This window comes from Nerophis ophidion, linkage group LG07, assembly GCF_033978795.1.
Source record: "Nerophis ophidion isolate RoL-2023_Sa linkage group LG07, RoL_Noph_v1.0, whole genome shotgun sequence".
Lineage (NCBI taxonomy): Eukaryota > Metazoa > Chordata > Actinopteri > Syngnathiformes > Syngnathidae > Nerophis > Nerophis ophidion.
Window position 1 is genome coordinate 70,893,441 of NC_084617.1, and position 27,861 is coordinate 70,921,301.

The following is a 27,861-nucleotide window of genomic DNA, read 5'->3' on the forward strand; positions in this document are numbered from 1 at the left end:
CATAATCCTTTTTAGCACCAACTTTAATAATGCTTTATGTTGCTCTCATGTTATTTATGTTCCTGTCTAATAAATGACTGTAATATTCTTTCCTACATGTTGATAATATACTGATTAGCTTGTACATATACATATATATACATATACACATACATACATGCATATTATAGGTCTTTGCTTTGTGATGTATTTTTTATTGCAAACATTTTATGTCATATATGGTTGACTGTTCTTCTTTTGCTTCTCACTCGTTTCTATGGACAATTTCATTAATAGAGCATCAGCAAAATATTAAAGAAATTGCCATATGTCTCATTTACAAACCCCCAAAACCAGTGAAGTTGGCACGTTGTGTAAATTGTAACTAAAAACAATGATTTGCAAATCCTTTTCGAATCATATTCAATTGAATAGACTGCAAAGAGGAGAGACTTGACGTTCGAACTGGAAACATTTTGTTATTTTTTGCAAATATTAGCTCATTTGGAATTTGATGCCTGCTACATGTTTCAAAAAAGCTGGCACAAGCAGCAAAAAAGATTGGGAAAGTTGAGGAATGCTCATCAAACTCTTATTTGGAACATCCCACAGGTGTGCAGGCTAATTGGGAACAGGTGGGTGCCATGATTGGGTATAAAAGCAGCTTCCGTGAAATGCTCAGTCATTCACAAACAAGGACAGGGCGAGGGTCACCACTTTGTCAACAAACATGTGAGCAAATTGTCGAACAGTTTAAGAACAACATTTCTCAACGAGCAATTGCGAATAATTTAGGGATTTCCCCATCTACGGTCTGTAATATCATCAAAAGGTTAAGAATATCTGGAGAAATCACTGCATGAAAGCTTCAAGGCTGGAAACCAACATTGATTGTCCGTTACCTTCAAAATGCAACATCAGTGTGTAAAGGATATCGCTACATGGGCTCAGGAGCACTTTAAAAAAATCACTGTCAGTAACTACAGTTTGTTGCAACATCTGTAAGTGCAAGTTAAAAATACCATGCAAAGTGAAAACCATTTATCAACAACACCCAAAAACGTGGCCGTCTTTGCTGAAACCGAGCACATCTAAGATGGACTGATGCAAAGTGGAAAAGTGTTCTGCGGTCTGACGAGCCCACATTTCAAATTGTTTTTGGAAACTGTGGACGTGGTGTCCTCTGGAACAAAGAGGAAAATACCCATCCGGATTGTTCTAACCGCAAAGTTTAAAAGCCAGCATCTGTGATGGTATGGGGGTGTATTAGTGACAAAAATATGGGTAAGTTACACATCTGTGAAGGCACCATTAATGATAAAAGGTACATACAGGTTTTGGAGCAACATAGGTTACCATCCAAGCAACGTTATCATGGACGCCCCTGCTTATTTTACCAAAACAATGCCAAGTCACGTGTTACAACAGCGTGGCTTCATAGTAAAAGAGTGCGGGTACTTTCCTGGCCCGCCTGCAGTCCAGACCTGTCTCCCATTGAAAATGTGTGGCGCATTATGAAGTGTAAAATACCACAATGGCGAGTGTGGAACAACTTAAGCTGTACATCAAGCAAGAATGGGAAAGAATTCCACCTTCAAAAATGAGTGTCCTCAGTTCCCAGAGCTTTACAGAGTGTTGTTAAAAGGAAAGGCCATGTAACACAGTGGTAAAAATGCCCCTGTGACAACTTTTTTGCAATGTGTTGCTGTCATTAAATTTTAAGTTAATGATTATTTGCAAAAAAAAAAATGTTTCTTAGTTGGAACATTAAATATCTTGTCTTTGCAGTGTATTCAATTGAATAGAAGTTGAAAAAGATTTGCAAATCATTGTATTCAGTTTTTATTTACCATTTACACAACGTGCTAACGTCACTAGTTTTTAAAAAATAATAATTGCAAGAGTTATGTAAACCGTTGGTGGTTGTTATAAGAGAAGCTCCGGTGTAAAAGTGCAGCGAGTAAACATGAGTCAGGAGAATAGAAATCTTTATTAGTGTTTTATTAAGTCTGCATAATATGCCCCACGCCTGAGAAGCTCATGGTCAGAAAAGGAAAACTGCTCTAATAATACCCCCCCTCTACTGGTAAAATTTGCAACATCAACTATACTGACTGCTTTGCAAAAAAGAAAACTGTTAAATACACACATACTGTACTACTATGATGCATATGTACGTATGGTCCACATTGGTTGTTGTTTCACATTCATATGTTGTAAGCCAAATATACAATTATGTAACACTTCCCCCCCCTTTTTTCCCCCACACGTCACTATCTGGAGCGCCATGGCGTGAAGGCATTTACATCGAGGATGGGGAGGGGGACACCAGCCACATACTGACAATAAGGGGAAGAGCAAGAAAGTGTTGTATTTCTATATTTCATAAGACACATTAAATACAATACACTTTAACACCAAACGTCCCAGTGAGGGGGCACATTTTTGCACTTTTCTTTAAGAACGTGATCACATTTGAAGAATTTTAAAAGCCGATGACATCTACCGGACATTAAATCTCTCGACCGAGAACAAAAACGGCCGTGTTTTCATGTTTTCAACAACAACAAAAATATGAGAAGATGAAAAGCATATTGCCAAGCCTCTGGAATCCATTGGAGAAAATTGCATTTTGTTGTTTTTTTTACAAATTATTTAGGAGAAAAAAAAAAAAGATTTTAAAAGAGGGTACAGAACATATGGAACAAATATTTGTTTCACTGGGACAAAGAGCTGTTACTGGAAACCAATTCCAGCTGAACCGTTGGGGCTAAACCAGGGGTGTCCAAACTTTTTCCACTGAGGGCCGCACACTGAATAATCGAAGCGAGCGGGGGCCATTTATTTTAAAAACCAATACAATATATGTATAAAAAATATATATTTAGGCCTACACTCAGGCTTGATCAAAGGGTTTTGGTAAAAATAAAATGTAAAAAATGTGTCATTATTCAGTATTATTATATTATTATTCAAGTTTTAAATCTCTAGATCAACATTAGGACTATCTGTCAATATGACGTTTTTAAAGATTTATTTGTAAGCTCTTTTTCCCCCCCAAAGAAAACCATGTTTTTTTAATTGAAAAACAAAAACAAAATATGCAATATTTGGAGCCGGAAAACGGTCAACAACTCATAACAGCATTGATTTTATTTCACTATTATTTTTTGTGCAATGACACTTAAAAACAAAACACACTGATCCAAAAGGGTCCTACTCATTAAAGTGTTAAAAAATAAATTATAATTTTTTTTTTACTGTTTACTTTTAACACAATGGTCTCGAGATCAACTTCAGATCTATCCGTCAATTATAAGTTTTTTTGTTTGTTCGTTTTAGGCCATTCTTTAAAAAAAAAAAAAAAAACAGCTCAGTTTTTTATATGGCAACATTTGCCCCCAAAAATATCTCAAAGTGGAATATTTAATGTGACATAATTGGAGCCTTGAATTGGTCAATAATTCATAATGATTTTGAGTAACAATTTTTTTTTTAAAGAAAGAAACAGCCTGCATGGCAGCTTTGTGTTATTAGCGTAAAAATTGCAACATGTTCTTGTTACATTTCACCTGTTTGCCCTTTTATACCACTTTTTATGTTTTTAATTTTTAAAATGTGCCGTGGGGCCGGTAAAAAATGACCTGCGGGCCGCAAATGGCCCCCGGGCCGCACTTTGGACACCTCTGGCCTTAACGAAGGAATAATCCAAGCCTTCCCGGTCAGTTTTTTTCAAACAGCCCCATGTTATTGAAAATATCACTTTAATAGAAAATGTGAATGACAGAAATGTTTAAGGTACATTTATATATAAAAATACATGATAATACAAAAAAGTAGCAAAAAAATTGGGATATAGGCTAAAAACCGATGATGAATACTCGCCGATACCTTCAGTTAATCCTGGGGAGACAATTCAAGGCCTCTCCTCGTGTTGTGTCATAAAGAAAACAAACTCTTGCCAACAGCGGAGACTCTCTGGTTCCTGCCCAGTGCACCCTGCACACCCAGTTTGTAAACCGGGATGCAAGGTGAGATGCAAGTCAACTTCATAGTGGACACAAATACTGCCATATAATGACAAAAAAATGATCAAACATACTGAATTTTCAGTTTGTTTGGGTTTTTTTTTTTTTTTGGATTTAGAAACAAACATTCCTATTCGTCATTTAAGTATGTCTTAGAACGACACAAATGTTAAAAAAAAAAAAAAAAAAAAAAAGGGGGAGGGGTAGGTCAAGCCTAGCAAACAGTGAGGTCGATTTCATCAAATTTTATAAAAGTTCAACTGCACGGTCACTCCCCCCTCCCCCCACCACCAAGCAGACTGACAAAACTCACGGGCCATGTTTCTCAGAGAAACAGAAAGGTCAGTGCTCGTGAAAGTTGGTGCGGGCTCTACTAGAAACTCTTTCAACACGGAGAAATATTCTAGGTTTCTTTTTGGTATTTTTCCCTCCTTCCTGGACAAAGACACTTTTCTTTTGTACCACAAAAATGATCAAATATCAATAAAGGATTTGGGGGGGGTGGAGCAATTGAACAAGGTGCATGACAAAGATGACTAACAAAGTGCCAAATTGTTTACTGAAAAATCTGTGTGTGTGTAAATGTTTAGAAGTATGTGGATCAAGGTCACAAATAGAATGAAGTACATGACAAAAATAAATTTGCTGGGTTTCCTTGATAAGACCCATTATTAGAACTGATCTTTGTATTTTTTTTTTTCTTTTTGGGGAGGGTGAGGTTCCTTGGTTACCTAGGACATACTGGAACAGCGTGCAGAAGGGGAACCCATCTGAGTCAGAACCTTGTCTAGCCACTGTAGAGGACCGTTCAAATGCAACTCGATCCAGCAAGGCGTGCTTGTAACAGTCTGCCTCCTGTCAAACAAAAACATTGAATAAATGTCCTGTAGTGTCTCGCAGGGCTGCAGTTATCAATCATTCTAGTAATCTATTGATTAGTTTGATTTAATCGGATAAAACACACTTTACAGCAGGGCTGGGCAATTATTTTGACTCGGGGGGCCACATTTAGAGAAAAAAAGGTGTCTGGGGCCGGAATATTTATTTTTAAGAACACTAATACAAAACCTCTTAATGTCTGATTGGATGCTAAAAACGTTATGACAGACCGCCTATGTCAGGGGTGCCCACTCTTTTTCTGCAGGCGAGCTACTTTTCAATTGACCAACTCGAGGGGATCTACCTCATTTATATATATATTTATATTTATTTATTTATGAAAGAGACATTTTTGTAAACAAGTTAAATGTGTTTAATGATAATACCAGCATGTGTAACACATATAGATGTCTTTCTTTCACAAAGACAAGAATATAAGTTGGTGTATTACCTGATTCTGATGACTTGCATTGATTGGAATCAGACAGTAATGATGATAACGCCCACATTTTCAAATGGAGGAGAAAAAAAGTTGTCCTTTCTGTACAATACCACATGAAAGTGGTTGGTTTTTGGCATCTAATTCATCCAGTTTCCATACACTTTACAAGAAAAACATTGGCGGCAAATTCCGTAGCTTGCTCGATTGACATTCACGGCACCCGAGGGTCTTGTGAGATGACGCTGGCTGCTGCCAGTTCATTATTATGAAAAAATGACAGAGAGGAAGGCGAGAAACACTTTTTATTTCAACAGACTTTCGCGCCGTCCCTTCCGTCAAAACTCTAAAGGCCGACTGCACATTTCCTATCTTCACAATAAAAGCCCTGCTTCATGCTGCCTGCGCTAACTAAATACAGAGTCTCGGAAAGCTGGCGTGCACAAGTGATGTGCACGCCAGCTTTCTGAGGGATCGCTTGTGCACGCCAGTTTTCCGAGACTCTGTATTTAGTTAGCGCAGGCAGCATGAAGCAGGGCTTTTATTGTGAAGATAGGATATGTGCAGTCGGCCGAAATGTGCAGTTTTGACGGAAGGTACGGCACGAGAGTCTGTTGAAATAAAAAGTGTTTCTCGCCTTCCTCTCGGTCATATTTTCATAATAATGATCTTGCAGCAGCCAGCGTCATCTCACAAGACCCTCCGGTACCGTGAATGTCATTTAAGTGACGTCTTGGTGAAGATTGATGATCACTAATTTTTAAGTCTATTTTTTTTAAAAGCCTGGCTCGAGATCGACTGACACACCCCCCGCGGTCGACTGGTAGCTCGCGATCGACGTAATGGGCACCCCTGGCCTACGTAATGGAATTTTGCATATATCTATTCTTTCTATCAATTTTCACTTTTAGAAGTGAAGAATCTTTTTGAACAAAAGATAAAATAAACATCTTTAACAAACCAGAAGAGCCTAGTTGCCTCGATTAGGCCTGCAGCTTTGGATCATTCTATTAACTGAGTAAACTATCGACTAATTTGTCCAATTGAGTAATTGTATAAAAATACAATTTATAGCCTCAATGTCTATTTAATCGAGAGAAAAAAATTCTACTTGCCATAACCTTAATTCTTTTGATATAATAAATGGATATTATCGACATTGAAATAGCATTTTTAAAGTTTTAGGCACCCTAGTGGTTAGCAAGTAGGCTACACAGTCACAGTTTGGGCGTCTCTGAGTGGTGTGTGCATGTTCTCCCCGTGTGTGGGTAGGTTTGTCTTGGTACTCCAGCTTCCTCCCACATACCAAAATTATGCATGTTAGGTTAAATGAGGACTCTAACTTGTCAATAGTGATTGTGAATTATTGTCTATATGTGCCCTACGATTGGATGAAGACCAGTCTAGGGTGTACCCTACCTCTTGCCTTACGTCATATGTCTATATGTGCCCTACGATTGGATGAAGACCAGTCTACGGTGTACCCTACCTCTTGCCTTACGTCAGATGCCTATATGTGTCCTACGATTGGATGAAGACCAGTCTAGGGTGTACCCTACCTCTCGCCTCGAGTCAGATGTCTATATGTGCCCTACGATTGGATGAAGACTAGTCGAGGGTGTATCCTACCTCTCGCCTCGAGTCAGATGTCTATATGTGCCCTACGATTGGATGAAGACTAGTCGAGGGTGTATCCTACCTCTCGCCTTAAGTCAGATGTTTATATGTGCCCTACGATTGGATGAAGACTAGTCTCGGGTGTATCCTACCCCTCGCCTTAATTCAGGTGTCTATATGTGCCTTTAGATTGGATGAAGACCAGTCTAGGGTGTACCCTACCTCTTGCCTTGAATCAGATGTCTATAAGTGCCTTACGATTGGATGAAGACCAGTCTAGGGTTACCCTACCTCTTGCCTCAAGTCAGATGTCTATATGTGCCTTACAATTGGATGAAGACCAGTCTAGGGTGTACCCTACCTCTCGCCTTATGTCAGATGTCTATATGTGCCCTACGATTGGATGAAGCCTAGTCTAGGGTGTACCCTACCTCTCGCCTCAAGTCAGATGTCTATAAGTGCCTTACGATTAGATGAAGACCAGTCTAGGGTTACCCTACCTCTTGCCTCAAGTCAGATGTCTATATGTGCCTTACAATTGGATGAAGACCAGTCTAGGGTGTACCCTACCTCTCGCCTTATGTCAGATGTCTATATGTGCCCTACGATTGGATGAAGACTAGTCTAGGGTGTACCCTACCTCTCGCCTCAAGTCAGATGTCTATAAGTGCCTTACGATTAGATGAAGACCAGTCTAGGGTGTACCCTACCTCTCGCCTTAAGTCAGGTGTCTATATGTGCCTTGAGATTGGATGAAGACCAGTGTAGGGTGTACCCTACCTCTTGCCTCAAGTCAGATGTCTATATGTGCCCTACGATTAGATGAAGACCAGTCTAGGGTGTATCCTACCTCTTGCCTTACGTCAGATGTCTATGTGTGCCTTTAGATTGGATGAAGACCAGTCTAGGGTGTGTACCCTACCTCTTGCCTTAAGTCAGATGTCTATAAGTGCCCTACGATTGGATGAAGACCAGTCTAGGGTGTACCCTACCTCTTGCCTTACGTCAGATGTCTATATGCGCCTTACAATTGGATGAAGACCAGTCTAGTGTGTACCATACCTCTTGCCTTGATTTACCCGCAGCCCAAATGATAATAAGCGGTCTAAAAAAAATGGATGAATGGATTGATGGGCACTCTACGCGGTCTGGATTTGGTCCATTTTTATTAGTTGCACTTAAATAATTGGAAGCAACATAATATAATTTGAAGCTTTTGTTCTAATCGAATGAATCGATTACGAGTTGCAGCCCTTTCCCTTAGCAGCTCTTAATAAAAGCTGTGATTCAATTAACGTGGTCCAAACACTACTTGCGTTCATTTTAACATCTCTATATTCATTTCCGTTAGAGGTTATATTAAACAACTCACCTGTACTCTGCTCCCCAGCCTTTGACAAAGCTCATTCGTATGGTGCACATCCTGGTGAGTTGGTACACAGCCTCAAAGCCCTGGTTGACTGACTGAGCCAGCAGAGCAGCAAATTCCTGATTGTTGAAGATTTTTAAATTACAGCCTGAAGGGGTAAAGATGCACACATGAAAGTGATTGATGAGTATGTGTTTGGGATGAAGACAATGGGTTAGACTTTATCATTCATTTCATAACGAGTCCATTAACTTTGAGTAAAGGGTTGATTTCCTTGTGAGTAAATTTCAAATGGCGTCTCAGCAGCCACTTTGGTGTTGAATCTCAAAAGTGAAATATGATTTATTTATAAGGTCTTCTGGACAGAGCAGCATGAGAATACAGAATATAGAAACTTAACTAATACTTGGGACATTTAGATTGGACTGACAGCTTTAGCAAGTTACCTGGTGGAATTTTACACACTGTTGCTGGATGCCATCCATACCGTTGATTGCAGTTTGGACTCTGTACAAAGATGGCGCTATCACTCAGACACTCAGCAAACACTTCCCCACCTATGTAGTAGAGTCGAACTCCTCTTCCTGGATGCATAAAAACAAAATTGCATTTTCCATCCATATATTTCCTACCGCTTGTCCCTCTTGGAGTCGCAGGGGGGCTGAAGCCTATCCCAGCTGAATTCGGGTGGAAGATGGGCTCCACCCTTGACAAGTTGCCAGCTCATTGCAAGGCCAACACATATAGAATGACAACATTCACACCCACAGTAGGGCCAATTTAGTGTTGCCAATAAACTATCATACACTGAAAATAGTTAGAAATAAGGGTGTAACAGTAAGCAAGGTCCGTATGTACAATGGTTTTAACGTCACACTTTGGTTTGTTTCAGCACAACAGGGGAACAAAAGCATAGCAAAGATTCTTAGTGGACATTTTGCCTCCTCTCAGAGCAGGCTTCACCAGGAGGTAAGACAGCTATAGTCTCTGGTTGAGTTGGGGCGAAGTCAAGTAATCGGCAGTGGAAACTGACATGAATGGAAACGTGTTGTGCATATTCAACGTATATATTCTCTGAAATTGGGACATGCTCATGCTCCCATTTACTGTAAACCAGTTTTTAAGCTCAGCCTCCTCACTAGCCATGAGCTGGACTGCATTCTAATTGTTTACCGAGTGGATGCCTGACAAGAGGCACACTTCCTGTCCCACACTATAATTGAGTACCATGTTCCTCTATACCAAACGAAAGGATCCTTCCTGAAAAATTTGTTTACAAATACATGTACTTAGGGCTGGGAGATATGGCCTTTTATTAATATTTTGATATTTTTGGGCCATGTCACGATACACGATACATATCGCGATATTTTGCCTTAGCCTTGAATGAACACTTGATGCATATAACCACAGCAGTATGATGATTCTATGTGTCTACATTAATGTCAGAGACATTGTAAAACAAGCTATTAGTGCACTTTTGTGCATGATGTCACTAAGATGACACATCAAAACAACACTAAATTAAAGTGCACTTTTTGTACAGAACACCACTACATTAGTAAAAAACAAATAAAGTGCACTTTTGAGCATGATGTCACACAAAATATTTCAAAAACTGTCAAAAAATGAGCTGCTTAATAGGAAATCAAATAGTGTATGTCCTCCGTTCTGTGGTAGGTTCCTGCGGACGTTATCTCCTTCCGTTGTTTTTTCATACGGTGTTGATGTGGAAATAGTTTGTTTTGGCATTTTGTGGGTGTGTCATCAAACGGAGATGTTGACCTGCGGAGTTTCGAGCACTCTTCATTGTCTTGCGGGTGACTTTTCAAATGATGCTACTTTTTGTAGCAACGCTTTTGCCGCATAATTCTTCAACATATTCCCGCTTGAAGCCAAACCACCGCCAGACGATGCACCCTGTGCTGTTTTTCTTGGAAATTAATTCATCCTCCATTTGTTACCATATTCGCACCTTCTCTCTCTCGTATTACCACTTTCAACACACCGTTAGCATCACAGCTAATGTTACCCATGTAGCTAACTCTCTGCTCGGGGAGAGCGTGTGACGTTGCACGCGTGACGTATGTAAGAAGGTGCGCTTGGTTTATGTCTCTGTGAGAAGGAGAGACAAGAACGAGTGGGAAACGCACTTAGCGTAATGCCCGCAGCTAAAAGCAACTGTGTGAGAACATATACTCGAATATCACGATATAGTAATTTTCCATATCGCACAGAGACAAACCCGCGATATAGCGAGTATATTGATATATCGCCCAGCCCTACATGTACTGTTACACCCCTTAGTGATAATGAATCTTTGCAGGAACTAGTTTTTATGTTGGAAGGCGCTTCCTTTTAGAGACTTACCTATATGTCTTCGAGTCATCTCCACAGTGGCATTCCTGTTGACATTCGACAGTAGGCCTAAGCAGAATCGCTCAGAGTTCGATGGGTCTGTAAAGCCGTCTACCGTCAATGAAGGCTGTGAGGCGTGGAACGTCTCGCCGACACGTTGATTTAGCTCATAGTAAGCTATTGAGCACCAAAAGGCTGGTTCCGAGTAAGTCACGGGCTGCAGGTCTACAGAGAGATTGTTGTGTGAGGAGGCTGAGGTATCAGTTGAGATATGTGTCTGTGTCTTACCCATGCTGTGATTGACAGGTGACAGAGTGCTGGGCGACAGCTCTGCTGGAGAACCTGGCACAGGACAAGAAATCAAAAGACTTAGCTGCACACAAGTGATCGCAAGTGATGGATCAGACTTTCAAGGACAATGGCAAATGCAAAAGCAAGAATAGCAATATCACAAGAATAAATTACAAAAATCATGTGGCTAACAAAAAAAAATCATCATGCATGCAAAATTCCTATTGCACATTCGTTGTTTTGACGACTTAATGATGATCATATGTAACTAGTGTAAGAAAGTGTGATGAAATAAGTAAACAAATATGGATCATTTTCATTCTGTTTTGGCCGATGTGCTAACCCTCTACAAAGTTGTGTGCATAGTTACAGTTTGTTTATGCATAAACTTTGGAATTGCATTGACTATACGAATAAAAATATTCAAATTGAATATAAAATAGTTCATTAAAATAACAAAGCAAGTGGTGTTCTCAAAACCTTGCATGGTACTGTATGTTTCCCAGCAAGACATATGTTCTATCAAGGCACAAGCAGCAGGGTACCTGTATCCATACTTTGATTCATCTGTTGATCGCTGGCCTCCCCATCCTCACTTATGTAGCCTGGTGGAGGGGTTTCTGTTCAATTGATTACATGGCACAACAATGAAATTACATTTTAAGCAGCTGAGATTTAGTATAACATTAAGGTGTTCTTATCTCATCCATTTCACTATATTCAAATTCAATGATTACATTTATATTAACCCAACAAACAATTTGTTCAAATTGATAACTAGAGGGACGAATCAAAACTCTAAAAAAGTTGAATTATAAGGAGAAAACAAATACTAGTTCAACCTCACCTGGTATGTAATTATTTGGAGGATCAATTCCTGCAGGAAAGTTTGTGTTCTCAGGTATGGAATGAGTGTAATCATCCAGAGGCGGCAGCTCTGTCAGAATTTCTGAGTGTCTTGGCACAAGAACCGGAGGCAGAACTATGACAAATGAATGTTGATTGGAGCTTGGTTAGTCTTGTTTCGAACTAATTTATAAAATACACACACACACACATATATATATATATATATATATATATATATATATATATATATATATATATATATATATATATACATATACATATATATATATATATATATACATATACATATATATATATATATAAATATACATATATATATATATATATATACATATATATATATATATATATATACGCCTAAAAAAAAAAAAGATATACATGAAAATATAATCTGGCCTTGGTTGGGTGGTTTTAAAATGCTATCTCTTTTAGAAGACATACAACCACAGTAGGCATCCCAGTCTCCCATTTACTTTGATACCAGGATCATTTAGTAGACTGGTAGATAACATGTAGGTGCAGAAAGAAGTTTTTAAAAATCGTATTTATTATTAGCCATCTGATCTCTCTGCACCTGATTTCAAACTTGAAACACACAGGCTTCAGTTAGGATTAAAATGATCTCAACAATGTGCATCACAATTATCAAAATAACAAAATAGTGGTTGTGGAAAGATGTCATGAACACTAAGTTTCCAAATAAACTACACCCATCTAAGACGAAGATATGCATGGAGAAAATAAACTTTTTTAAGTATAAACTTGAGCTCCACAGAGCTGTCTCACCTGGGGTCTCCACCCTTTGATAATGGTAAGGGTTGATGCAGACCTCATCCTTCTTGAGGTGAAAGGCATACTCACAGGCCTCGATTGCACGCAATTCGTGGTGGCTATGAAGGTCTGGCCACCGCCACAAACGGCAATAGATAACATGGGGAAGGCCCTTCCTGTGGGAGACCTGCATGCGGCCATCAAGAGACCTGAATGGATGGCAAAAGGCAAAGGTATGAGCGCATGGCGTAAACAGGTGAGACGGAAACATATCAATCAATCAATGTTTATTTATATAGCCCTAAATCACAAGTGTCTCAAAGGGCTGCACAAGCCACAACGACATGCATACAGTATTAATACAGTTCTTGTTCTGATATCATCCATACATCCATTTTCTACCGTTATAGTTAAATTGACAGCTGTGTTTATTTAGTAAATAGCACCTGGCTGTTAAATTATCTACATTGGCTAACCTGCACGACCAACTTTTCTTACCTATTGGTACCTGTTTTTGTGTATTTGGGATCTGCAGAAGTCCTGATCATTCGAAATCAATGACATGGCGGAGATATTTATGAAACAATTTTGCCTTCCATCATACTTCTCCCAAATGAGTCGTTTGGAATTTTCCCAACTTGCGACTTTTTTCCAACATGTAACGTCAGCAGATATCTCCATATATGGTAGAGGTTTACCGGAAAATCTTTGTGCGAGTCCGTCATTGTAGTCAATAAGTTCCTTATTTTTCTCTATCCTCATGTTGTGAGGCAGACTGGTTCGTACACGTTCTTACATCCTGCGCTGTTGCCATTTCTAATACAAAGAAGCGTGTAGTTTGAACGTAGATCAGTAGACTCGATATGGAAGCAATACAAACTACAACAGTGGCTGACAGGCAGAAGATGCAGTCAAAGTGGAGGCACATACATAAAACCACCCACAAAACGGCGCATCCTGAAGAGACGGTAAGAAAGCGGCTTGAAGATTGATTGATTGAAACTTTTATTAGTAGATTGCACAGTACAGTACAAATTCCGTACAATTGAACACTAAATGGTAATACCTAAATACGTTTTTCGACTTGTTTAAGTCGGGGTCCACGTTAATCAATGCATGGTAAGATGGTATATAAAACAATCTATGCAAATTTTTGACCATGGTGGTCTACATGTTATGTAGACCATAAGGAAGTGTTTTAAATGTTAAAAAAAAAAACGAAATATAGCCCTTTTAGGTTTCATCGACCCTTCTTATATACAAGTATATTTTGCTGCTACTAGTTAAATTAATATTAACTTCATATGCACAAAAGATGCAGACATTGTGTTTATTTCATTAGATGGCAAAATAACAACATATTGTACTTGTGTATGTCAGAAATGAGTCTAAAGTAATGCACCATGTGTACACTTCAAAGTCAAAATTATTTTATGGAAAATTCCCCTTCTTTTCAAATGCAAATGTTGACAAATATGCCCACAGAATTTAAAAAAAATACATACTTTATGGCAAACTATTGAAATTAGACACCTCCAGCTCTCCCAAAACCCACTGTCACAGATAGATTGCAGCCCTGTGGGACACAATGAACATCATGCAACACTTTTTGATATTCACCTTGTTTGGTCCGAGTAGCTGTAAAGGCCTGATGTATCCCATTGTTCTATAGTGTTTGGTGAACTCAGTCCCCATATTTCTGAGCAATTGCTGCGCACAGAAAACAAAAGAAAAATCAAAAAGCAGAACCAACACAAGATATTGCAGATAAATAATATTAAATGTAATCTAAACATTTTAAAGCCATCTATTATCTGTCATGCGAAACAGAAAATAACTAGTACTACAACTAAAAACAAAAAGTTTTGATCATATTTCATATTTGACTAGTGGCAATGTCTTAATCTTATAATATCATGTACTTAATTTGCAGTAAGGGTAGATTCTAAAGAAACAAATTAAATTCTAAGAAGCCAAAGAATTTGTCTGAAGAGAACCATGAAGCCTTGGAAATTTATCAGGCGATAAGTAAGACGTTATCTAGAGACGTACAAACATGGGAATGATGCCAGCCTGTCAGCTAGAAATGAATGTTTTAACATTGTTCCCACTAAACATGAGTCAGGTCATCAAGGTTGGATGCCTGATACACAGAACATCTCTTAAATTACCTCAGGGATTTTATTGCCCTGTATCAGATGCTTTGGTAATTATTAGTGGTGTAACGGTACGCAAAAATTTCGGTTCGGTACGTACCTCGGTTTAGAGGTCACGGATCGGTTCATTTTCGGTACAGTAAGAAAACAATATGCATTTTTTGGTAATTTATTTACCAAATTTGTAAACAATGGCATAATATACATATAAACACAGGGTCCATTGCCAGGGTTAATGTGGTCAACATATATAAAATAAAAACTAAATAAGATAAGGCTCAGAATGGTTTCTTAACAAAACCTTTCTCCATATAAAGTGCTTTTTCTGATTGATTGATTGATCGAGACTTGTATTAGTAGATTGCACAGTACAGTACATATTCCGTACAATTGACCACTGAATGCTAACACCACAATAAGTTTTTAAACTTGTTTAAGTCGGGGTCTGTGTTCATCACCCCCCCGCAGCCTGGCTAACTTGCCTGCTATAAAAACATTTGTTATTGCTCCAGCCCTGCCTGACTTGCCAAGGAGAGGCTGCTTGAATGTGATGGTGACGCTTCAAAGGGGTTAGCATGTTTGACGTGTTGGCAGAAGCATACCCTACTGCTGCTGAACAATGTCGGCAAACCTCCGTCCTCCATTGTTGTATCGCGCAACCAAAGTGTTCCCATACGGGAGATCTTAACGGGGCAGGAGGGTCTTCTAGTTCTGGCTTTTACATGTTGTCCTAGCCCGGTCGCTGCTAGCCTGCCTCACTCTGCATTGTTTACACAACGTGCGGTGCGCTACCCAATATGTCCGTGTGGGAACTCGTTCGATACACCTCCGAACCGAACCGAAAACCCCCGTACCGTAACGGTTCAATAGAAATACACGTACCGTTACACCTCTAGTAATTATGCAATTGGATAGTTTTTTTTCTGCTCACTAAGGTTGTATTCCATATTTCCTAACATCTTTACATACAGTGGATCTCCGCCTTTTTGGGATTCAGCATTCATGGGACCTGCATATTCATTCCTGAGAAGACCAATGTCATTCACCTGCCACCACAGTGAATATGTTTCTTTTACTTTTTATTCATAGCTGTATGTAGAAGTGTCTGGTTGTATCTGCTGCTTTAATGTCTTTAATGTCCTCTGTGTTTTTGATGTTTCCCTCTTACAAACATGTAAGAGGGATGTGTACTATGGCTATGAGTTGTTGTTTTTTTCCCTTGGCCTCAGTCTGCACCCCCACTCCAGGGCCCAGGCTAAGACCGATTTTTTATATTTTATTTTAATCTTCTATTTTTTTCTCCCCCCCGCCCCGTTTACCTGTATGTCATCTTTTTTGTAAGGGGCGCTGGAAACCGGCAGACCCGTCAGCGATCCTGTTCTGTCTCCCTGTAATGTTTGTCTGATTTTGAATGGGATTGTGCTGAAAATTGTAATTTTCCTGAAGGAACTCTCCTGACGGAATAAATAAAGTACTATCTACTCTAATCTAATCTAATGTACTAATATGCACTAACTTGACAAGGCGGCAGCCGGACTAAGTTTTGGCAAGTCAACTTTGTCACAATCCAACCTCAAACCTTTCTTGGTCATTACTGGAATTACTAAAGGAAGTGTGAATATGTAGACGCGGCATTGGAGGAAGGCCTGCATCATCTTGGAATCTTAGCACGGAGCAGAGTACCACAACTAGTAGTTTTAGGGGGAGATTGAGGCCGTGCCGTAGGAGATGAAGCACATTTGTTGCAGTAGCTACCAACCAGGCTGAAGGCTGGACTAGGGCTGGGCGATACATCGATATACTCGATATATCGCAGGTTTGTCTCTGCGATGTAGAAATGAACTATATCGTGATATTCGAGTCTACGCTCTCACGCAGTTGCTTTTGGCTGCTGGCATTACACTGCAGGCTCTTCCCACTCTTTCTTGTCCCTCCTTCTCACAGACAGCAACCGCACCTTCTTACATGCGTCACATACGTATACGCCCTTGCGGAGCAGAGAGGTAGCAGCATGGGTAACGTTAGCTGTGGTGCGAGTGGTAAAACGAGGGAAAGAAGGTGCGACTCTAGTAACAAATGAAGGAAGAATTAATTCCAAAGAAAAACAGCAGGGGGTCCATGGTCTGGCGGTGGTTTGGCTTCAAGTGGGAATATGTCGAACGGACAACCGTAATTTGTCAAGTGTGAGGCAAAAGCGTTGCTACAAAAAGTATCATTACTGCTAATATGTAGCATCATTTGAAAAGTCACCTGCTAGAGAATGAAGAGTGCTTACTCCGCATATCAACATCTACTGTAATATTCAGTGCCATGACACACCATCAAAATGCCGAGGCAAACATCTCCAGATCAACACCATATGAAAAAAATAGTCAACAAAAAAAGGAGATAATGTCCGCAGTAACCTACCACATAGCAAAGGACGAACACTATTTGATTTCCTATTATGCAGCTCATTTTTGTTGGACAGTTATTGAAATATCTTGAGTGACATCATGCACAAAAGTGCACTTTATTAGTTTTAAACTATTGTAGTGGCATTCTGTACAAAAAGTGCACTTTAATTTAGTGTTGTTTTGATATGTCATCTTAGTGACATCATGCACAAAAGTGCACTCATAGCTTGTTTTATAATGTCTCTGACAATCTTGCACTTTCTGTTTTGAAATGACATGAATATTTGTGCCACTGCTTAATAACTGTTTAATAAATACAGTTTTGGTCAATTGACTTAGTTGTGATTTCCTTCTCTGCATGAAAGTTTAAAATGAGCATATATTAATGCAGTATGAACAAGAATGTTTTAAAGTAGACATATAGAATCATCATACTGCTGTGATTATATGCATCAAGTGTTCATTCAAGGCTAAAGCAAAATATCGGGATATATATTGTGTATCGCGAAAAGGCCTAAAAGTATCGAGATATTAAAAAAAGGCCATATCGCCCAGGCCTCGGCTAGACCCTTTATTTGCTTTATTGAAGGATCTTTCATGATCATTTATCAGCGATGAGCACCTATACATTTTACACTTTAAAGTCTGTGGGTAAAGCAAAATATAGAGATTAGAGTGCAAAGAAATTCACATTTTTTGGGACATCCATTATTTATAGTTTCTCACCTAGGAGATGGGATGTACTGTATTTTATAAGGATGACAAGAAAACATCTCATGCTCAACACGTTACCTGGGAATAGTGACACACTTGGTGTTGCAGTTCTGCGTGGTGATGGCTTTCTCCAGCTCGTCCAGCTGGCCTGTCTTCTTCAACTTCTTTACTAAGCTCTTCACAGCCTTCTCGCACCATTTCTCTTCGTGGCCGTTGGGTTCTCCGACACCAGCGCCGCCTGGGCCGTTGGTTGACTTCTTCCAGCCCAAAAGCCTCTTCACCACAGGTGGAGTAAATGGCAAGATGGAGGACATCTTGGCTGGGCGACCCAGAAGTCTCCAGAGGATTCAAAATGAACTCTCTCTCAGAGGTACACGAGACCCTTCCACTACCTCCAAGACTAAAACGTCAGAAAGAAAGCCGACTCTATGAGGATACAGGACAAACACAGACACGTATACCATTAAAAAAGCAAACATTCAGAAATACACCCAGACTTTTTAGAGAAAAGGTTGCAAAAAATAGGAACTAAAGATTATTATTTTTTCTTAAAGCAGAAGATTTCTTTATTTTACGTAATGTCCTTAAAGTGGAGAAATGTACCTAGGACACTAATCCTTTCTACTGTTTTGATTAGCGTAATACAACTTGTTTTTTTGCTTACAATATAAAGCAGTTCATATATAACTTCTTGCCTTTATGTTACAAATAAAATGTTCACAATTAGTTGACTCTGGACATGTAAAACAACAAATATCGACTCCCTTAAAAATGAGATGCTACATCTTATTAAGCTATTCTCAATATGCAAATTCAAATTCAAACTGTTCTTGGATTTTTTTTATACGCTTCACGCCACATTATGAATGACTATTCTGCAAGAGGCACGTTTTTCTTCTGCATCTTGCATTAACCATCTTCATTTAATATCAAACAATAAGTAGTAGTAAGTTTTCATTTCCACAGAAGACATTGGAACATTGTTTTGGTGTATTTAAAATTATGATATGTTACTAAAACCAACACAAACTATTGATTCAAACGTAATAATTGTACTACAGCTGTAATAATGTACTTCTCTTGAGCCAATTAAACATGCTGGTCGATAAACATGATATGCATCGTCTGGCGGTGGTTTGGCTTCAAGTGGGAATATGTTGAACATTTATGCGGTGGAAGCGTTGCTAAAAAAAAGTAGCAGCACTGTTAAATTGTAGCACCATTTGAAAAGTCACCCCGCTGGAGAATGAAGACTGCTTGAAACTCCGCATGTCAACATCTCCGTTAGTTGCCACACCCACAAAATGCCAAAGTAACTATTTCCACATCAACACCGTAGGACATATACTATTTGATATGCAACTCATTTTTATGTGACACTTATTGAAATATCTTGTGCACAAAAGTGCATTTTATTTGTTTTAAACCATTGTAGTGGCGTTCTGTACAAAAAGTGCACTTTAATTTAGTGTTGTTTTGATATGTCATCTCAGTGACATCATGCACAAAAGTGGACTACTAGCTTGTTTTAAAATGTCTCTGACAATCTTTCTGTTTTGAAATGCCATGAATGTTTGTGCCACTGCTTAATTAATTAATAAATACACTTTTGGTCAATTGACTTAGTGGAGATTCCCCTCTCTGCATGAAAGTTTAAAATGAGCATATATTAATGCAGTATGAAGAAGAATGTTTTAATGTAGCCACATAGAATAACCAGACTGCTGTGATTATATGCATCAAGTGTTCATTCAAGGCTTAAATATCGAGATATTAAAAAAAGGTTATATCGCACAACCCTATATCTATCTATCTATCTATTTATCCTTTATCATAGCTTTATCAAAGTCTGCGGGCTATAGAGCGTTTTCCGTTTGAGCTCTAGTACTCTGGAATGCCCTCCCCAGAACAGTTTGAGATGCCACCTCAGTAGAAGCATTACCTCACCTTAAAACTAATTTGTATACTCTAGCTTTTAAATAGACCCCCTTTTTAGACGAATTGATCTGCCGTTTCTTTTCTTTTTTCCTCTGTCCCACTCTCCCTTGTGGAGGGGTCCGGTCCGGTAGCCATGGATGAAGTACTGGCTGTCCAGAGTCGGGACCCAGGATGGACCGCTCGCCTGTGTATCGGCTGGGAAAATCTCTGCGCTGCTGATCCGCCTCTGCTTGGGATGGTTTCCTGTTGGCTCCACTGTGGACGGGACTCTCGCTACTGTGTTGGATCCACTTTGGACTGGACTCTCACGGTTGCGTTGGATCCACTATGGATTAAACTTTAACAGCATCATGTGAGACCCGCTCGACATCCATTGCTTTCGGTCCCCTGGTTTCTCGTAGTCATCATTGTCACCGACGTCCCACTGGGTGTGAGTTTTCCTTGCCCTTATGTGGGCTCTACCGAGGATCTCGTTGTGGTTTGTGCAGCCCTTTGAGACACTAGTAATTTAGGGTTGATTGGCAACACTAAACTGGCCCTAGTGCAGTGGTTCTTAACCTTGTTGGAGATACCGAACCCCATTAGTTTCATATGCATATTCACTGAACCCTTCTTAGTGAAAAATATATATATATGTATATATTTTTTAATCAAGACAAAGTCATGTGTTTCTGGTAACACTTTAGTATTGAGAACATATTCTAAGTAACAAAGACTTAATTTAGAGGTTTTAGGACACTAGGGGAACATGTTCTAAGTAACAAAGACTGAATTTAGAGATATTTGGTTAGAGTTAGGGTTAGCGCCAGGGTTAGAGGGTTAGGGTTATAATGAGGTCATGCCGAATAAGGCATTAATAAGTAATAATAAATAATAATAATAAATGGGTTGCACTTGTATAGCGCTTTTCTACCTTCAAGGTACTCAAAGCGCTTTGACACCACTTCCACATTTACCCATTCACACACTGATGGAGGGAGCTGCCATGCAAGGCGCTAACCAGCACCCATCAGCAGCAAGGGTGAAGTGTCTTGCACAGGACACAACGGGCGTGACGAGGTTGGTACTAGGTGGGGATTGAACCAGGGACCCTTGGGTTGCGCATGGCCACTCTTCCACTGCGCCACGCCGTCTTTAGTGATTTAGGGCTATATAGATAAACATTTATTGGTTGACTGGAAACACTAAACTGGCCCAAGTGCAGTGGTTCTTAACCTTGTTGGAGGTACCGAACCCCATTAGTTTCATATGCACATTCACCGAACCCTTCTATATATATATATATATCAAAATATATATATATATATATTTTTTTTTTTTAATCAAGACAAAGTCATGTGTTTCTGGTAACACTTTAGTAACAAAGACTTAATTTAGAGGTTTTTGGACACTAGGGGAACATGTTCTAAGTAACAAAGACTTAATTTAGAGTTATTTGGTTAGAGTTAGGGTTAGCGCCAGGGTTAGAGGGTTAGGGTTATAATGCGGCCATGCCGAATAAGGCATTAATAAGTACTTAATAAGGACTAGTTAAGAGCCATTATGTTACTAATTTGCATGTTAATGAGCAAAAATAATTAATGGTGAATATGTTCCCCATACTTAAGTGTTACCATGTTTTTTTACTGGTGCACAAAATGAACCGTGCATGAACATCACCTTGTTCAAACAACAAAACCGACACAGTGCATAAACTTACAACAAATTACACACCTGCAAATCAGTGTTACTTCTGTTGCCGTATCCGTAATACGTCGAAAGCGAGAAGTTTTTATTGAGACGATGAGTCAGACTTGTTTTGACCTCTGCCGAACCCCTGAGGCCGACTCACCGAACCCCTAGGGTTCGATCGAACCCAGGTTAAGAACCACTGCCCTAGTGTGTGAATGTGAGTGTGAATGCCCTCCCGGGAAAAGTTCGAGATGCCACCTCAGTAGAAGCATTTAAGTCTCACCTTAAAACTCATTTGTATACTCTAGCCTTTAAATAGACTCCCTTTTTAGACCAGTTGATCTGCCGTTTCTTTTCTTTTTCTCCTATGTCCCACTCTCCCTTGTGGAGGGGGTTCGGTCCGATCCAGTGGCCATGTACTGCTCGCCTGTGTATCGGCTGGGGACATCTCTGCGCTGCTGATCCGCCTCCGCTTGGGATGTTTTCCTGCTGGCTCCGCTGTGAACGGGACTCTCGCTGCTGTGTTGGATCCGCTTTGGACTGGACTCTTGCGACTGTGTTGGATCCATTATGGATTGAACTTTCACAGTATCGTGTTAGACCCGCTCGACATCCATTGCTTTCCTCCTCTCCAAGGTTCTCATAGTCATCATTGTCACCGACGTCCCACTGGGTGTGAGTTTTCCTTGCCCTTATGTGGGCCTACCGAGGATGTCGTAGTGGTTTGTGCAGCCCTTTGAGACACTAGTGATTTAGGGCTATATAAGTAAACATTGATTGATTGATTGTTGTCTGTGTTGGCCCTGCGATGAGATGGCGACTTGTCCAGGGTGTACCCCGCCTTCCACCCGATTGTAGCTGAGATAGGCACCAGTGCCCCCCGCGACCCAAAGGGAATAAGCGGTGGGAAATGGATGGATGATTGATGAATCGCACTGAGTGGAGCGGATCACCACTCCAAGATGGCGGCCGCGCGTCTCGTCGGCGCCGGTAGGCTGTTGCGCTCGATGCTGCGTCCGCTTATAACATGTCTGTGGGCATAACTACATGCTAGCTGGGTGAGTTAAAGGTAGCATAACTACATGCTAACAGGGTGAGCTAACGGTAGCATCACTACAGGATAGCAAGGTGAGCTAATGTTAGCATCAGTACATGCTAACAGGGTGAGCTAACGTTAGCATGACTACATGCTAGCCGCCAGCTTGTTATCAAAATCCTTTTGTTGCCAACCAATAAACACAAGCAACACTTCAGTTATGCGCCTCAGTCGTTTTCATTTAAGGACACCCCTTCATAAAAAATACAACAACTACGATTCAACTGGTCATTGTGATCAACTTTAAATCAGTGGAGCTTTTTAAATGTTTGTTTTAACATATAATCCAAAGTGATAAAAACACGAAGAAGGAACTACTTTTAAGTCCTGTTGGCTAGCGGCGCTCTAGCATCACAACAACATTCTTCAAACCCCTGACAATACTCACCAAACTCCTCGCCGCTGCGGTCCAATTAAGGTTAAGAAAAAGAAGACAGTAGCAAGGGGATGTTGTTACTGCCGCCGACATTGACAAAAGCTGGCTGTGGTTTTTTTTGTTTTTGTTTTCTCCCTCAACTTGCTAGCAGTGCGACTTGTGCTAGTTAGCCATGTTAGGTAGACCGGAAGTAGACAAGAAGCCTGATTGGTCGTCACCGGTACTTAAAACCCAACTCGCGCTGTGATTGGAGAATGGCGTGATGACGCGAGTTGTGGCTGTTACAAGTAAAAAAAAACAGTATGAATTTATGTAATGTTTTGTACTGTTGTTTGACTTACTGTTTGTAAATGTTGAAATTTATGAATAAACATTAGAAAAAAAAAAACAGTATTAATTTATATCATGTTTTATACTGTTGTTTGACTTACTTTTTGTAAATGTTGAAATGTATAAATAAACATAAAAAAACAGTACGAATTTATGTAATGTTTTGTACTGTTGTTTTACTTACTGTTTGTAAATGTTGAAATTTATAAATAAACATTTGAATAAAAAACAGTAAGTATTTATTATTATACTATTAGATAAGTTTGCACTTTGTTTAGTATATATATATATATATATATATATATATATATATATATATATATATATATATATACCGTATTTCCTTGAATTGCCGCAGGGCATGTAGTATGCGCCTGCCTTGAATTACCGCCTGGTCGAACTCGTGACGTCGCGAGTGACACTTCTCCTGTCATCATTTTCAAAATGGAGGTGGCTGATTTCAATACCGGTCATTTGAAATCGCATGAAGGGAAGAAGATTAAGAGCCATTCGGTAGGATTTAAAGTCCAAGCTTACATCAGATTCAAATTTTTACTGCATGCCTTTGGTAAATGCCGGAGTGAGAAGAGGTTTTAAAATAATTAGCGCATGCTTACTTTTACCGCATGCCTTTGGTAAGCACAGGAGTGAGAAGGGGTTTTAAATTAATTAGCGCCCCGGCGGCAATTCAAGGAAATACGGTATGAATATATACATATATATATATATATATATATATATATATATATATATATATGTATATATATATATATATATATATATATATATATATATGTATATATATATCTTATTCCCTTTGGGGTCCCGGGGGGCGCTGGTGCCTATCTCAGCTGCGTTCGGGCATATATATATGTATCTATACATCTATATCTCTCTCTCTCTCTCTCTCTATATATATATATATATATATATATATATACATATATATATATATATAAATACATATGTATATATATATATATATAGCTTATTCCCTTTGGGGTCCCGGGGGGCGCTGGTGCCTATCTCAGCTGCGTTCGGGCATATATATATATATATATATATATATATATATATATATATATATATATATATATATATATATATATATATATATATATATATATACATATATATATATATATATATATACCAAAAAGCTGGAAAAACTATGATTATTTACGGAAATCGTGTGAGCCTATGGCTTTACACTTTGTTAAATATATATATATTTTGGATTCTATTTTAGTTATTTTATTGAGTTTACAACCCCCTGGCGCTGTTTTGTATTGTTTCTGTACTTGTTTTGATTATTATCATTGTTTCTTTGCTTGTATGTAAATGTTGCATATTATAAATAAAGTTATAGTTTATCCAAAAAAAAAAAAAAATACAAATCCCAATTTAGACTGAGACGAACACAGCTTAATACCAAAATAAATTATTTTGAAATAAAAAAGAATGGATTCATTAAAAGGACGTTTAGATTGATGACAACTACTGGACTACAACAATTAAAAAAAAAAAAAAAAAGTTATTTTTTTCCGATGAATTTAATTGATTGATACTTTGTTACATATATATATATATTTTGCATTCTATTTTAGTTATTTTATTGAGTTTACAACCCCCTGGCGCTGTTTTGTATTGTTTCTGTACTTGTTTCGATTATTATCATTATTTCGTTGCTTGTATGCAAATGTTGCATACTATAAATAAAGTTGTAGTTTATTAGAAAAGAAAAAATACAAATCCCAATTTAGACTGAAACAAACACAGCTCAATACCAAAAAAAAAAAATATCTCGAAATAAAAAAGAATGGATTTATAAAAGGACGTTTAGATTGATGACAAGTAATGGACTAGAACAATTAAAAAAAAAATTAAGTTATTTTTTTCCGATGAATTGGTTGATTGATTGAGTGATTGATACTTTTATTAGTAGATTGCACAGTTCAGTACATATTCCGTACAATTGACCGCTAAATGGTAACACCCAAATAAGTTTCTCAACTTGTTTAAGTCGGGGTCCACGTTAATCAATTCATGGTCAATTAAATGGTAAATGAAATGAAAAGCAAACAAAAACAATGCGTATCAGTCGAGTTATTTAACTCAAGACTTAAATATTTAATTACATTACATTTACTGAATTCAGAATGCAAAGTGTTAATTCTAACACAAATAAACATCATGCATGAATAATAATGACGTCCTACTATTTTAGCTCCTCCCATCACCTGTGTCCTTAATTAGGCTGCATTGCAACCACCTGGACCCGTTATAAAACACTTCTGCATGGCTTGCGCCAGGTTCTGGCCGCTTTTATTTTAAATGTTATGATGGCTGTATATTTATGTCTTTGTGCAGTTTTGTTGCAGTTGACAGGCTCCTTGCAAGAAGGTGAGATTGATATTTATTTTTATTTTGTCACTCTAGTCCAGGAATGTCAGTTTTGGCTGAGTCTTGTTCGACTCTCATGCATAATCGCTCATTGTTGTTTGTTTGTTTAGTTGTTTCATCTGAAAGCAATCCCTTGAAGTGCAACAGAGGGTCCACTTTATGCAGGGATGGCTCGGAGTGTGTGCCCCACAGCCATGTGTGTGATGGGGAGCCGGACTGCAGCGATGAATCCGATGAAGAGGATTGTGAACTATATTGCAATGACGGTACTGCTTTCTTGATTATAGCATTTTTAGAGATGGGTTGAGGCGTCATGAAGCGTTTCGACACATTGCAAAACTGTATTGATACTGTGTCACTAGATACTGACACCTCCTGGACATTAAAAATCCCTACAAGCAATTTATGGACCGGCTCAACTGACACTGATTTTATGATCTAGTACAAGGGTAGGGAACCTATGGCTCTAGAGCCAGATGTGGCTCTTTTGATGACTGCATCTGGCTCTCAGATAAATCTTAGCTGACATTGCTTAACACGATAAGTAATGAATAATTCCGCTGGTAATCAGTGTTAAAAATAACGTTCAAATAATAAAACATTCTCATGCATTTTTAATCCAACCATCCGTTTTCTATCGTACCTGTTCAAGAAGTCTCGTTAATGGTAAGAAGTGTTATATTTATCATTGGTTAGCTTTAGAACAGGGGTCAACAACGCGGTGCCCGTAAGGACCAGATGAGTCGCCCGCTGGCCTGTTCTAAAAATAGCTCAAATAGCAGCACTTACCAGTGAGCTGCCTCTATTTTTTAAAATTGTATTTATTTACTAGCAAACCGGTCTCGCTTTGCTTGACAATTTTAATTCTAAGAGAGACAAAACTCAAATAGAATTTGAAAATCCAAGAAAATATGTTAAAGACTTGCTCTTCACTTGTTTAAATAAATTCATTTTTTTTTTTTTTACTTTGTCTCTGAAAGTATTAAGCAATGTTAGAGAAAAAATAAAACCATAAATGTTTTTAGCATTTTCAAACACATACATTTTTACCTTTTAAATTCCTTCCTCTTCTTTCCTGACAATTTAAATCAATGTTCAAGTAAATTTATTTTTATTGTAAAGAATACATACATTTTAATTTAATTCTTCATTTTAGCTTCTTTTTTTTTTGACGAAGAATTTTTGTGAAATATTTCCTCAAACTTATTATGGTTTAAAATTCAAAAAAATTATTCTGGCAAATCTAGAAAATCTTTAGAATCAAATTAAAATCTTATTTCAAAGTCTTTTGAATTCTTTTACAATTTTTGCTTAGTAAAATCTAGAAGAAATAATGATCCGTCTTTGTTAGAAATATAGCTTGGTCCAATTTGTTATATATTCTAACAAAGTGCAGATTGGATTTTAACCTATCTAAAACACGTCATCAAAATTCTAAAATTAATCTTAATCAGGAAAAATTGCTAATGATGATCCATAAATTATTTTTTAAAATGTTTTCAAAAAGATTCGAATTAGTTAGTTTTTCTCTTTTTTTCGGTTGAATTTTAAAGAGTCGAAATTGAAGATTAACAGTTTAAAAATTTAATTTTAATTTTTTTCCTGTCTTCTCCTCTTTTAAACCGTTCAATTAAGTGTTTTTTTTCATCATTTATTCCCTACAAAAACCTTCCGTAAAAAGAAAAAAAATGTACAACGGAAAGACAAATACCCATTTATATATAGATATATATAGATATATATTAAAGGTAAATTAGTCAGATTGGCTATTTCTGGCAATTTAAGTGTGTATCAAACTGGTAGCCCTTCGCATTAATCAGTACCCAAGAAGTAGCTCTTGGTTTCAAAAAGGTTGGTGACCCCTGCTTTAGAATATTAAAAATAAGAGACTTATTGTACTCTAAACCAGTGGTTCTCAAATGGGGGTACTCGTACACCTGGGGGTACTTGAAGGTATGCCAAGGGGTTTGGAGATTTTTTTTAAATATTCTAAAAATAGCAACAATTCAAAAATCCTTTAAGTATATTTATTGAATAATACTTCAAAAAAATATGAAAGTTCATAAACTGTGAAAAGAAATGCAACAATGCAATATTCAGTGTTGAAAGCTGGATTTTTTGTGGACTTGTTCCATAAATATTGTTAGATTAATTTTTTTGTAAATGTTTAGAATTAAGTT

The 27,861-nt window shown here is 38.2% G+C and overlaps 2 protein-coding genes across 3 annotated transcripts in view; one reads left to right on the forward strand and one right to left on the reverse strand.

The window, feature by feature from the left end:
• Positions 1–1,950: 1,950 nt before the first annotated feature.
• Positions 1,951–23,136, reverse strand: LOC133556768 (mothers against decapentaplegic homolog 2). 2 transcript variants are annotated; one of them, XM_061907034.1, is made up of 11 exons: positions 22,961–23,136; positions 17,946–18,293; positions 14,222–14,311; positions 12,617–12,810; positions 11,808–11,942; positions 11,518–11,580; positions 10,958–11,011; positions 10,682–10,894; positions 8,758–8,895; positions 8,315–8,459; positions 1,951–4,862 (listed from the first exon to the last, which is right to left on the reverse strand). In XM_061907034.1, the coding sequence occupies exons 2-11, from the start codon at positions 18,179–18,181 to the stop codon at positions 4,739–4,741; spliced, it is 1,392 nt and encodes a 463-aa protein (XP_061763018.1). In that variant the 5' UTR covers positions 18,182–18,293; positions 22,961–23,136; the 3' UTR covers positions 1,951–4,738. The 2 variants fall into 2 exon arrangements, with proteins under 2 accessions (XP_061763018.1, XP_061763017.1); XM_061907033.1 differs by having other exon boundaries at positions 11,506–11,580.
• A 2,386-nt stretch (positions 23,137–25,522) lies between these two features.
• lrp13 (low-density lipoprotein receptor related-protein 13) overlaps positions 25,523–27,861 on the forward strand; it is a 32,001-nt gene continuing 29,662 nt past the window's right edge. The window contains exons 1-2 of the mRNA XM_061907047.1: positions 25,523–25,681; positions 25,792–25,947. Coding sequence (XP_061763031.1) covers positions 25,618–25,681; positions 25,792–25,947 — 220 coding nt within the window. The 5' untranslated portion in view covers positions 25,523–25,617. The remainder of the gene's footprint in view (positions 25,682–25,791; positions 25,948–27,861) is intronic.

Bases quoted from the DNA above. Each gene is read 5' to 3' on its own strand.
- LOC133556768 (XM_061907033.1), bottom strand. From the start codon at position 18,181: ATGTCCTCCATCTTGCCATTTACTCCACCTGTGGTGAAGAGGCTTTTG. The intron at 12,811-14,221 runs GTGAATATCAAA...CCATCCATTCAG, and splicing joins AGCTACTCGGACCAAACAAG to GTCTCTTGATGGCCGCATGC. The intron at 8,896-10,681 runs GTAAGTCTCTAA...TTATGCATCCAG, and splicing joins GATGACTCGAAGACATATAG to GAAGAGGAGTTCGACTCTAC.